The sequence below is a fragment of the Lissotriton helveticus genome, chromosome 1_1, assembly GCF_964261635.1.
Source record: "Lissotriton helveticus chromosome 1_1, aLisHel1.1, whole genome shotgun sequence".
NCBI classification, from domain to species: domain Eukaryota; kingdom Metazoa; phylum Chordata; class Amphibia; order Caudata; family Salamandridae; genus Lissotriton; species Lissotriton helveticus.
In genome coordinates, this window is record NC_136057.1 from 1,711,597,619 (window position 1) to 1,711,611,460 (window position 13,842).

Consider the following 13,842-nt stretch of genomic DNA (forward strand, 5'->3'; position numbering starts at 1 on the left):
GAAATTTGAAAAATTACCAAAAAGCACAGTAAAATCATTATTTTAAATGGGTCTATTCGTCCCAGGGCATTAAAGGGCAGACAGCCCCACGGCTGCAGGTCTCTGTTTAAGCCGATAGCCAGGATAGTCTGGTTAAGGCTCCATGCTAATTCCGAGAGGTGGGAGATGTAGACGCCTAAGTATTTAAAGGATAGGCGGCATAGCAGGATGGTGGCACGCCAGAGATAACCACTTATATCCCATACAATTGGTACCAATGAGTATTTAGATTTGTTGATTCGGAGCCCGGAGACCTCTCCATAGAGTCGGAGGAACTCCAAGCATCGTGGGCTTGAGGATTGCGGGTTCTCCAGGAGCATCAAAATATAATCGGCGTATAGTGCTATACGCTCCTCCGATCCACCTCCCCTCACCAAAGCATCGCAGTGGAGACCAACAAGTTTGCTGCAGTGAGGCTCAAGCCCTGCCCTTTGCAACATTGCGTCCAGGAAGGAACAATCAACGGTGTCAAAAGCCAAGTCTTTTAGGAGCAAGGCAGTAGGGTTGTTTATGCGATGCATCTGGTAGAGGGCCACCTGGACTGTTCAGATACAGCATTGAGTATTCCTGTTCCGGGTGGATCAGATAGAGCCGGGTCTAACTGAGCCGGGTAGCTAAGAACTTTGCAAATACCTTAACATCGGTATTAATAAGGGGGTAGGGCTATTCGAGGAACATTGGGCTAAGGGCTGCCCTACTTTAGGGATCACAACAACAGTTGTTGTGTCTAACATGATGGGAAATGACCCCTGTTCTGCCACCTCAATATATAACGCCAGGAGGTTGGGTAGCTGGAGAGGCCAAAAATGTTTGCGAAACTCAATCAGAAAGCCGTCGGGACCCGGGGTCTTTCCCATGGCTTAGGCGGACAGTGCCTCACTGATCTCCTCAACCACGATTGGTTGATAAAGGCGGCAGGGATCACTCATGAAGGCAGTCTGTAGCGTCACCAATCGAGGGTAACACTCTAGAAGCAGTGTCTCTAGAGACCGGCGAATAGAGGAATGTTCATATACACGTTGGGTCGACACCTTCCAACATGCCTGGCTTCTTCCACGAAAACCTGTATCAAGCTAGACCTCGCCAGTGTCAGTCTACGGTCCAGGTCATCCAAGGGCAGATGACGCCTCTGCCGCTCCAAGTAGAGCATCTGAGTCTCCAGGGCCCACATTTGTGACAACTTGTGTGCCTCCTTGCGCTGGACATACCCTTTGATCGGTCCTCAAAGGGTGGGTTTGCTGGCCACCCAAAGAGTTCTGGCGGCAGCTACAACACCATGGTTTGTTTAAAAAAATAACTGGATTTTCGTTTCCACAAAATAATCACTGGGTTGATCCGTGAGGTGCCAGGCATTTATACGCCACATGGGTATCAAATGCATTGCTGAAGGGCCCAACTCCAGGAGGAGGATTGCATGATGTGAAATGCCCTAGGGAAGGGTCTGAATGTGCTTGAGATGGAGGATCTCCGGTACTGGGAGCTAGATCTGATCAATGTGCAACATTGTGGTATGTGCTGCTGATGTGTGGGTAAAGGCATGTACATAAGGGTGCCACATTCTACACGCATCACAGAGGCCCATCGAGTCTGCCCGTAAGAAGAGCTGTGTGGAGTTTGTGTGGCATGGTTGGGGGTGTGGGTTAAGAGTGTCCCAAACCGGATCATGGACGGCAATAAAATCACCCCTATCAATGTGATACCTTGAGAAAGGATCAGCAAGTGATCTTGAGGCACCTATAGCGTTGACTGAAGTTGCTGCTGGGAACATGAGGCAATAGAAAACTGTATTGTCTGCCCTTGAGGCGACCCTCAAGCCCTACGTATCGCCCCCCTAGGGGTCTTCATGGGAGGCTCCTTTTGTTTTAAACACAGAAGATTGTGATTTGCCAAGACTCAAAGAATGTTGAGCCAACACTGGGAGTCAAACCTGGTTCCCAGATCCAAAGTCGACCTCTATCACCACTATGCTCAATTTATGTTTGAAAGTCATACGCAAGTGGTATGGTTGTGCATGCTCACATATAGGAGCACATTTTCTGTTGAAATGGCTTTCTGAAGTAAAATAACAAAAGCTACATTTGATGTAAGGTTCACCTGGAGTCTGGCTTGTGAATACTTACAAGGGTTTGTTTTAGAACTAGACTTGGGGACATAGTTCAGCAGCTTTGCACTGGTGCTCAAACAGGGCTAATTTTGAAATATTACTTGCATATAGACCAGGACTTTCATGACCTACCAAAAATCAATCTGCTCACTACCCACCAGTGAGTCCTGATCTACAGTCTGGGAAATACTGTTCTAGTGTTTTAGGGAATGGCTACTCTTTCCCAGACCTAAAGAATCCATTTAGAATGACTAGCGGTTGAGGGTTACAGGAACGACTTGATGAGATTACCCCTGTTAGTACTCCAGTAAACCTTTCATAGACTAACATTTTGGTCTCCCTGGTTCTAAAGGTGGATTCCTCTGCAAACCTCCCAGGCTCTTAGGCTAAGGCAACTGAATTGCTAAATATCCTACTTAATTTTTATTTGCTAAATTCGAAACTCGTGGAAAAAATTATATATATTTTAAAAAGTTCTAAATGCATGATTTCTACTCCGACATGAGTGCTTAATTGTTCCTCTTAGTGACTCTTGTTATAAAGAATTTGGAATAAAAATAGCAGATACTTCTCTTCCATGATGAGAGAAGGAATTATAAAAACAAAAGAAGAAAGGTTAAGTGCAATTAAGAAACAATATTCAAGATACTTTTGTTTACTTAACCATATCTTTCTGTTGGCAAAGGCAGGTAGCTAGAAAATGTATAACATCCTTCTAAGTTAAATATAAACGTGTATCTCCTGATAAAAGCCCAAAGTTGGAATAATGAAACTGGGGCAAAGTGTGCCAGTGACAAAATGTTGTTTACAAATAATCCACATTAAGAAAACATACCATGCAAAATTAAGTTTAGGAAAAGCAGTGATGTCATTTCACAATTCTTCTTAATCTTGTGACTTGATTAAGTTACTTCCTATTAGTGTGGGGTCAATTACAGAGCTTAATCCTAAAATAGTGAAGTGTGTTACTTCAATTGTCTCCCTGGCACACATAGGATTTTTAAGTAGATCGGATGATGTCTCAACCAATTCCAACGAGCTATGAAGATCAACTAAGATTGAAAAGGCCGATTAGTAGATATTGACTAATCACAAATGCATGGATTTTGTGGATGTTTTTTGCAGCGACAGATGTGCAACTACGTTTTTATTGAGCTATGACTTCAGAATGTTTAAATGTTTATGGGCAAAATGCTTTTTTACCATTTTAAGAGCCAGCTGAAATGTTAATATCATAGTTGATTGTAGTTGAAATTAGAAGTTTTACAGCACAGATATTCTGCACCAATGTGTGTTACAGTATTCTCTTAGATTCCCACCAAATAGCAAACAAAGATATTGATTTACTAAAGATTTGGCTTGATATCCAAACATTTTTCTTGGCCTAACCACAAAAATATTGTAGGTTTGGCAAATGCAGAAACTGCTGTCACTGCCCCAGTAGACTGAATCTGCAAGATGCATTTTCAGTACTCTGGAGCCCAACGTTCTAGTGGTTTCATGGCTAGCAAGTGATAAACTGAAAGCTCTTGAGTAGGCTTTGGTGGTAACATATTCTCTCTTTCCCCAGGTTTGAATGGTGACATGAATGTAAACGGTTTAGCTGCTGTATCACCCACAAGCACTTCAGGGACGGAATCTACCAATCTGTTGCATGTGCAGCACCCTAACGTAGCCTACGACTATCTCTGGAATGACACTCGTTACCCCTCTGTGAATTCTGCAAATCCCAAAGACAATCAACTGGTACCCCAGCTCCATTCCATTGGTCCTTACCAGCTGAACGGTGGTGTTGACGCCATCCAGCCTGCCAGTCCAAGAAGTGGTACCTTCCGGGATCCTGAAGCCTGGGGAAAAGGTGCATGCAACTCCATGGAGCTGGGATTCCCTTCGCCAGAGCTATATGACTCATTCCATGATGAAAGCTTTGGGCCAATGCAAAATGGCCCCACTGATTACTACAGCACTCCTCGGCCATCACCAATGCTGGCATCCAGTGTCCAGGCTTTTGCAGAATCTCCCTGTCGGACACAGGAGAGCAACCAGCTTGGTGATGAGTGTGTAAAGGATATCCTGCCTATTGCAGTTGGGGAGACTGTTGAGTTGGAGTCACTGGAGCCTTCAGATATGCAGACAGGTATGGTGTACGGTTGACATCTGTTTTTTTTACTATTCTCTATTGTAGGACCGTTATTGAGAGGCATACGCATTACAATAGTCCTACCCATGAGCTGGGATTGCAGAACATGTTAGCATCGTAAATGTATCTAATAAATAGAAATACATGTAGAAAAAGGCAATTTTTAAGTTCAGTAAATCACTGCAGACTGTTAAAGGTTACATTTTCTGATCACCATCAGTTTCACTTTGGAAATACAGATAAGCAGATCCTTGAGCCGTTTAAAAGTAACACTACAGCACAAGACTTAACTTTGCTTCCCTTAACAAAAGGAAAACATTAAACAACTGAGGGGAGCAGTGTTAGAAATTGAACACTGCTCACTTAAAGGGCCAGCAGCTTCCATATGCTGGTATGCTTAATATTTACCCTCACGTTTAGCTTCAGTCATTTTCGACAGGAAGTTATGGATCACTGTTCTACTCCTTTTAGAATCCTGCAGCTGTTGATGCTGAGAAGGATGGTGGTTTATGATAGTTTTCTGTGATGCCGAACTAGTATTTCAAAAGCTTTCCAGTCTTAATTGATGGATCTTCATTAATAGTCCTCAACCTCAAAACAGAATAGAAGCTACTCGTTTCTAATGAACTGCAAGATGTCTACTTTACTCCCATGCCAAATGGTTTCCTTAACATCGCTTTGCATGCTTGGGTTTTTGGTTTATATGCCAAGTCCAGTCAGTAGTGCCTGGTTAAACTGTGCATAAACCTAATGTACACACCTTGCTTTTAGTGCTACTAACTGGAGAAAATGAATCTTCCCTCCTTGCAGAATGCATTTTAGAATCACTTTAAATAGGAAAAATCTTCCAAGAGTCCTGTTTGGTTTGATCTCATTGCATTTACTTAACCCATTATATCCTTGTTCTGATTAATACCGCTCTTTATTGCTACTAGATGTGGCAAAACAGCATGGAAGGAGACATATGTGTAGATTCACACTGATTAGTATGCTAGTATACCAATGTTGAATGAGTGGAGGGTTGTCATGACCCACTCAAGGCATAGCCTCTCTAGTCAGGACACCTACCACAAGCGTATATACTTTATACAAGCCACTAGGGTCGAACTACAAGTTTAATTTGAATAACCATGCAAGAGAACACTTGTTTGTAATCACACAAGTCAGACCACAAAGCCCAAGACGCAATGGTGTAAAAATGAAACAAATTGTTGATTTCCTTAAAAGACTATGTAATGGAGAGATTACCACATTTTTACTGTGCCCATGACCAGTCGAAAATTGTCAGGGGAAATAATGAGCAATTGCTTTACTTTTTTGTGCAGGCTACCTCCATAATTACTCTGTTCTCTTGAGTGATGCGTTACGTTCTTTATTGGAAGTTTGCTATTGATTGAAAGATATTGGCTCACCCCAGGATGCATCAGCAGCGAAGCTGTTTGCCATGAGCAACCTAGAAAACCTGCATTAGGTCTGAGTACATTATTCTGTGGGGATGTGTACATTTTTAAGCCATGCTTTTTAAAGTAAAAGTGGCAAAATAAAGCATGTTATTTGGGGCAAATATAATTATTAATGCAGATTCAAACATTAATTACTGCACTAGAGAGCTCAAATCTCATGTATTCCCATAGTAGAGCTCTATCTTTTGGTTCTTCTGGACATAGACCATACGCTCAATCATCGCTGCTTTAATCTATGGGCCTAAGCCATGTACAGTAGGTCTTCTTAAATATCTGTTTATAATTAACGTACCCGAAAGAACCTTACATGCAAATGTGCAGATAGTAGTATGCTTTTAATTGCCATTGTTGGTGGAGTGTGATATGCTATGTATTTCCTTTTTATGTGGAAGGGTAAAGGCAGCCTACCCCATGCAAGATTTGGCCTCTTTGCTTGTCATTCGAAAAGCTTGTAACTTTGACACTATTTGACTAATATGGCTGAAATCTGACAGACACATAAGACGGTCAAATTTCTCCTGGTATTCTTGAACTTGTGCTTATTCATAAAGGGGAAAACAGATTGAAAGGGGTGCAAAAAAGTGGACATTTCTTCAAACGTTTTCTCTGTGTAATGAATGAATAAGTACACAATTTGGCAGAATTTAGGAAGGGTTTGTTTTCTATTGGTATATCAAATTCGATTCAGATGATAAATGAGGGGCATAGTTAAAGGTACTGTAAGTACAATTTTCATTTGCTTATAAATTCAAAATTGATTGATCAAATTGTGGTAATTACCAAGTAATGCACAGCACACTTGTAGATAAAATGGCCCGGGAGGTGGGGCGCTTGGCCCCATGCCTTTAAAACAAAAAAAACGAAAAAAAATGCCCTGGACCCCGGGGGATGGGGTCCCCAGGGGCAAATATCCGCCTCTGGAGGGGGGCCCTGGGGCTCCCCTCCCGTCTTACTAAAATTTTAAAATAACAAATGGGTAGGCCTCACTCTCTGACGATGTCCCAGCTATCCCACTGAGTAGGGTTTACTGGAGGTAATAGGTGGGCTAGTTGGCCCCTAAGGACCCTCACCAGCAAAGGGGACTTAATCCCACAACTAGGAGGCACGTTTGCAGAGTGGTGGTTAAATAGGGCGTGGCCTGCTAGCAGAACTCAGCAATCCTGTTGTGTGGGACCTAGTGGAGGTAATAGGGGGTCCAACTACCCATCCTATTACCCCCAGTAGGTCCCACACAGCAGGATTGCTGAGAAGTTCAGAGGGCATGCCCCCTTTCTTCACCACTCTGCAAATGTGCCACCCTACTAGTTGGGGGATGAGGTCCCCTTGGCTCCAGCCGGACCTTGGGGGCCAAGAAACCCTCCTGGTACATCCTGTAAGCCCTACGCAGCGGAATTCTTGAGAGCTGGTCTGAGGTCCAGCCCCCTTTCCCCACCACTCTGCAAATGCGATTGCTAGTTAAAAAAAACTTAGAAATTCACTTAAAAGAAAACAAAGGTTTTGCAGCGTGAATCTTTCTGGATTCACTATGCTGTGCATTATTCCGTGGTCTAGTGGTTGGGTCCGGAATCGTAGTGTTTTCTTTGTTTTTTGTTTTTTTTCGTAGCCCAGGTGGGCGTCGACGTCCCACCTTTTGGTGTCCTTCCGTGACGTCGGCACGCTTCCTGCTGAAGCTCCCACCCTTGGGCGCCATCTTCAGATTCTTTTTTCCGCCGTTGAGACTGGATCGTTCCCGAGAGGCTCCAGAGTTTTGGACAGGAAAAGACACAGAAGAGTCGAATTTTGCAGGAAAAGACTGAGAAGACGACGAAGAAGAACATATAGAAGCCAGGACGACGAAGAAGAAGGAGAACTTCGACATCCAACGGAGAATGCGCATACAGGGGGCCCCCTGAGCGCGAGCAATGGACAACACCCCTTTCAAATTCTGCCGTAACTGCCACCACAAGTACGCGCAGAAGGACCAACCCCTGGTTTGCAACCTCTGCTTACCGGTCGACCTCGAGGGCAAGGACTGCAACGCTTGCTCGGCCTTCACACCGAAGACTCTCCGCGTCAGAGAGCGACAGAGAATTGCCAACTACACCATGCAGGGGAAGGGCCAACCACCATCCCTTCGAGACCTGAGACTCTCGAGCGACGAGGAAGACAACGTCGCTGGAGAAGACGACGGCTACACGGTCGTAAAGACCGATAAGAAAACTTCTAAAGAGGTAGGAGAGTCGTCGACCCCAAAAGCCCAGACAGGCCATCGACGGTCTGAATCAAACTCCCGAAAAACTGAGGCGAAGTCCTCGAAGGGAGCACTGGCGCCCAAAACCTCGTCGGCCGCAGCTGCATCCTTCGAGAAGGACTCCCAGGCGGCGAAGACCGGCGAAAAGCCAAGGTCGTCGAAGCACGTCCCCGAAAAGGAAAGTTCGACTTCGAAAGAGAAGCCCCCAAAGGTCGCCTCGACGAAGACAAAGGAAACGAGGCCCATTTCGACATCGACATCGAAATAACCGACAAAGAGACCAGCCGAACAGTCCGACGCCGAACAGGCCCGCCGAACTGGAAAGAAAGAAAAAACAGCTTGAGGCCGAAATGGATAGCATCCTACAAAGAAAGAAGGAGTTCGACGAACGCCTCAAACAGTTCACGATTCCGTCGAAAACACCGACGGTTATCGTCGAAGTAGAAGAGGAGGAGGATTTCGAGGCCGAAGAGCCGCAGAAAATCCCTGAAACTCTAGAACATCCAGAGGATGAAGACTTCTACTATGAGGAGGAGGGTGACGACGACCAAAGGTCATGCCTCGGTTCGGCATCCTCGGGGACGCAGGACCTGGAATGGCAGGACCTAGACACTGAAAGTCCAGAAAAGGGTGTAGACACGTACCCTTCGAGGCCTTCGCCGCCAGACGACATTGGGGCGTACAATATGGTGATCAATAACGCGGCTACGGCGTTTGGAGTCAAACTTGACGAAGAAAAACAAAAGTCTGACTTCCTATTGGAGACTCTACTCCCCACGCAGATGAGGAGCCACTATCTCCCAATGCTTGAAAGTGTCATGGCTCAGGGGAAGGAGACGTTCAAGGAACCGGCAACATGCAGGTCCGTGACACCGAGGGTGGAGAAGAAATACAAACACTCCACGAAAGATCCCCGTACATCAGAGGGACAGTCCTGGCGGACTCCATTATCACGGCGACCGCAAGAAAGAGGGCATATGTGCCGACGACATCAGGGCCACCACCAGACAAGGAAAGCAGGAGGATGGACCTAACTGGGAGAAAAATAGAAAGGAATGCATTGGTGCATGGCGAACTCGAACACCCTACTTAATCGGCACCAGTACCAAATCCTGGACCAAATTGGGCAGCTGATGAAGCACCTCCCACAAGAGTACCAACACCGAGCCTCACACCTCGTGGAGGAGGGGAAGAATGTGGCGAACGCTTGCCTCAAAACAACCTTGGATGGAGCAGACACATCCAGCAGGCTGATGATGGGAATCACTGAAAGAAGGCAAGCCTGGCTCAGGATCTCAGGTTTCAAACAAGAGGTTCAGCACAACATTCTTAGCACCCCGTTCAATGGGGAGACACTGTTTAGCGCGCCGGCGGATGACAAACTCACCCAGCTTAAAAAGGAAAACGACACTGCAAGGTCCATGGGGGCCTTACAATTCAGAGGGATGAAAAGGGGTACCCCGTCACGGAGACCGAACGGAAGAGGGGGAAACCAGCAAGGAACGTCGCACCAGACCTTCCAGCAGTCCAACCAGGGAGATAACCAGGCACAGCAGGGACACCAAAAAGAAAACTGGCACAACCAACAAAGGGGCCACTCCTTTCGCGGGAGAGGAAACGGACGTGGCCAGAACAAGAGAGGAGGCCATCAAGCCACCTCTAAGAGACGCCGTCACACAGTGTGTGTCCACCCGCACAACGCCTCCCAGGGTGGGGCACAAAGGACTAACACAGGGTTACACGGACCAAATGCCATGGAACATGTAACACCAGTAGGAGGCAGGCTAAGTCACTTCTTCAGAGAATGGAATAAGATAACAACGGACAAGTGGATACTGAACATCATACAGTTCGGATACTGTATAGAACTGGAAAGGGCACCGCCAAACAGATAACCAAAAAAGAGAGCGCAGTCCGGAAAAGAACTGGAGCTGCTTCAAAGGGAATCGGAGGAACTGCTCCAAAAGGAGGCCATCGAACCAGTACCATACCGGGAAAGAAAAAAAGGGAGTGTACTCCACCTACTTCCTGGTACCAAAGGTGGACGAAACACTAAGACCCATCCTGGACCTCAGGTTCCTGAACAAATACATAAAAACACAAGTTAAAAATGACGTCTCTACGGGAGGTCATTCCCCAGATAGGGGACGGAGATTCCATGGCCACCATAGACCTCAAAGACGCCTACCTGCACATCCCGATGAACAGGCGGCACAAACATCTGCTCAGATTTACCATCAACAAACATCACTACCAGTTCACAGTCCTGGCGTTTGGACTAAAATCACCAAGTGCCTTCACCAAGTGCCTTGCGGCAATGGCAGCGCACCTGAGAAGGGAAGGGATCCATGTATACTCTTACTTGGATGACTGGCTAATAAAGGCAAATTCACACAGGACATGCAAAGAACATGCCCAGCGCGTGACAAGGACATTGATGAACCTGGGATTCTCCATTCACTGGGGGAAATCCTCTATGGAAACAGAGCAAGTGAAGGTCTTCCTAGGCGCTCAGATAAACACCATACAGAGCAAGGTGTTCCCCATCGACAAGAGGACACAGGCGCTACTGAAGGAGATGCGCCTCTACTAGAAGGGGCGAGCTCTGACAGTGAGGACAGCGAGCAAGGTCATGGGCATGATGGCCTCATGCATATATCTAGTACCAAATGTGCGCCTCCACATGAGACCATTCCAAGAATGGCTGCAAGAGCAATGGTCACAAGCTACAGGGAATTGGGAATTTATTTATTTATTTATTTATTTATTTATGGCATTTGTTGAGCGCTCTGCAACCCTACGGGCATTCTGGCGCTAAGTACATATAGCTGAAAAACCTGTGGAACAGAAGAGGACAGTGGTCAAGGTGCTGATCAGTTAGATTTTTTGTTAGATTTTTGGGAGATTTTTGGGAAAAGCCATGTTTTCACCTTTTTACGAAAGGCCATCAGTTCGTTTGTTTTTCTGATGTCAATAGGGAGGTTGTTCCATAAATGAGCTGCAGCTATACTGAAGGCTCTTCCCCCACAAGTGGCTTTCTTGATCCTAGGAATGCTGATAAGGTTTAAAGATGAGGATCAAAGAGACCGGGTAGGCTCATACCAATTAAATTTATTTTGGAGTGGTCGGGGGCCTAGCCCATGAACTGCCCTGAAGACAATACATAAGGATTTGAAACAGATCCTCTGGTGTATAGGCAGCCAGTGGAGGTCGGCCAAGGCAAGAGTGGTAGAAGATCTTCGTTCCCGAGAGAGTGCCAGTTTAGCTGCAGCCGCCTGGATACTTTGAAGTCTGGAAATGAGATAGGCAGGGGATTCCAGCAGAAGGGCGTTGCAGTAATCCAGGCGGCTGAGGATGGTGCTCCTGACTATGTTATCTCTGGTCTGGGGGGGCAGGAGAGGTAGCAGCTTTCGTAGTCCTCGCAGTAAGGCAAGGCAGCTGCTGACCTGGAAGATCTAGTGGTTGTAACGCACGCAGTGCAGGAGGAGATGTCATGGTGGAATATGAAGAACTTAACAAAGGGAAAGCCTCTAACACCACCGACCCCAACGGTGACCATCACCACAGACGCATCCCAGAAGGGATGGGGAGCGCACATGAGCAAGCTCAGGGTGAGGGGTCTGTGGACTCTAGTGGATGCGGTCAAACACATCAAATACTTGGAACTGAAGACCGTGTTCCTCGCCCTGAAAGCCTTCCAGAAAAAATTGTACAGCCAGAGAGTGTTGATCCAGACGGACAACACGACAACGATGTTTTACATCAACAAGCAGGGAGGAACGCAATCTCCGCCGCTATCGAACCTAGCGCAGGAGATATGGAGATGGGCCATCCCACTAAAGATAGACCTGCTAGCCATATACCTACCAGGGAAAGACAATGTGGAGGCAGACTGGCTCCGCAGACAGACATCGGCGTCCCACGAGTGGGAGCTCAATGCACAGGAAACGCGAAGGCTTTTCAGAAGGTGGGGAACACCGACTGTAGACCTATTTGCAACACACCAGAATGCAAAATGCCAAAGCTTCGCCTCCAGGCAACCAGGGGAAGGTTCCCTGAGGAATGCCCTATGGAAAAGCTGGTCGAGGACATTTGCTTACGCTTTTCCCCCCCGATACCCCTGATACACAAAGTACTCAACAAGTGCAGGACCAGCAACATGACTCTGATCCTGGTGGCACCACAATGGACCAGGCAGACATGGTACTCACAGATAATGGAAATGGCACAAGGTGCACCCCACAAGTTCGGGGGAAGAAAAGACCTACTGTCCATGCAAAATGGAGAGGTACTACACCCAGAACCAGAGAGCCTCAGCCTAGCATCATGGCTCCTGAAGACATAGAGTTTGCGCACCTGAGATTACCGGAGAGCACCCTGCGGGTACTGCGAGAGGGAAGGAGGCCTAGCACACGAAGGTGCTATTTGGCAAAATGGAAAAGGTTCACAGAATGGTGCAGCAAGAAGAAGCTACACAGAAAGATGACAAGGGAGTCAACAGTTCTAAGGTACCTCACGCACCTGCTAAAAGCAAAGCTAAGCTCATCCTCGCTGAGAGTACACCTGGCAGCAATTGTGGCCTACACAAGAGGAGAGACTGGAAAGAGTTTCTTTACGTCACAGATAGTAAAGAGATTCATGGAAGGGGCAAAAAGGATCGCGCCTCCTAATTTTTGTTATTTGTTATTGCGGGTTTATATAGCGCCAAATCACCTGCAGGTCTCAGGGCGCTTTTGACCACAAGACATAACAACCGAGGTACTGAGAGAGGGTAGAGGGAGGGGCAGGATTTACGCTAGGCTGTGTGCTGTTCTGAAAAGGTTGGTTTTCAGGGCTTTCCTGAAACGGAGCAGGTTACCCTCCTTACGGAGTACCTCAGGCAGGGCATTCCATAGGTTCGGTAGTACGACCGAGAAAGATCTCCCTCCCATTGTAGCCAGTTTGAAACGTGGGCAAACAAGGAGTTGGGCGTCTGAAGACCTAAGGTTTCTTTCCGGTCTATATATCTCAATCCGTTCCTTAATGTAGGCCGGGGCTTGCCCATAGATAGCTTTATGGGCTATACAGAGGCTTTTAAAGGTGGACCTCTGCCCGATTGGCAGCCAATGTAGACTCTTTAGTAATGGGGAGGCATGCGCTCTCCTCGGGAGATTAAAGATGAGCCTGGCGGCATCGTTTAGGACTACTTGAAGTCTGTTAATTAGCGTCTTTGGCAGGCCTAAGTAGAGCGCATTTCCATAGTCGGGTCTTGACACTATGGTGGCGGAAACCACTGTGCGAAGCATCGGCTCGGAGAGGAGAGGAACCAGTTTGCGCAACTGTCTTAAAAGGCCAGTGCAGGTACCAACCACGGTAGAGACCTGGTTGGTCATTAAAAGAGCACTGTCTAACTTAATGCCAAGACTTTTGACTGTTGTAGCTGGCTGTGGAGTTGGGCCCAGCTCCTGAGGCCAGAACATGTCACTCCAAGAGGAGCACTTGGATGGTACTATCAGCACCTCTGTTTTTTCCGGGTTAATTTTTAGCTGGTTAGTAGCCATCCAGTGAACTGTGTATCTCAGTATGTCCTGGGCGTGTGACTGGGCTTGTACGGTGTCATCTATGCCCAACAGCAGCTGTGTGTCGTCTGCATAGTTGAACACCCGACAGCCCATCCCCGCTAGTGTGTTAATCAGAGGCTGCAGATATAGATTAAACAGGAGTGGGGATAGTGCTGAACCCTGGGGGACACCACAGGTCAGACCTCCCACTCCTGATATGCTGTCTCCCATCTGGATTCTCTGGGTTCTCCCAGATAAAAATGACTCCAGCCACCGAAGAGCTGAGCCCTGAATCCCAATCCCAGCCAGCCTGTCCAGTAGAAGGG

The 13,842-nt window shown here is 46.9% G+C and overlaps 1 protein-coding gene across 11 annotated transcripts in view; it reads left to right on the plus strand.

The window, feature by feature from the left end:
• Nucleotides 1-13,842, plus strand: part of BAZ2A (bromodomain adjacent to zinc finger domain 2A) — a 1,342,005-nt gene that overhangs the window by 170,266 nt on the left and 1,157,897 nt on the right. For all 11 annotated transcript variants that reach the window (XM_078689111.1, XM_078689116.1, XM_078689113.1 and 8 more), the window contains one exon: nucleotides 3,714-4,280. In XM_078689111.1, the coding sequence (XP_078545237.1) occupies nucleotides 3,714-4,280 (567 nt within the window). The remainder of the gene's footprint in view (nucleotides 1-3,713; nucleotides 4,281-13,842) is intronic.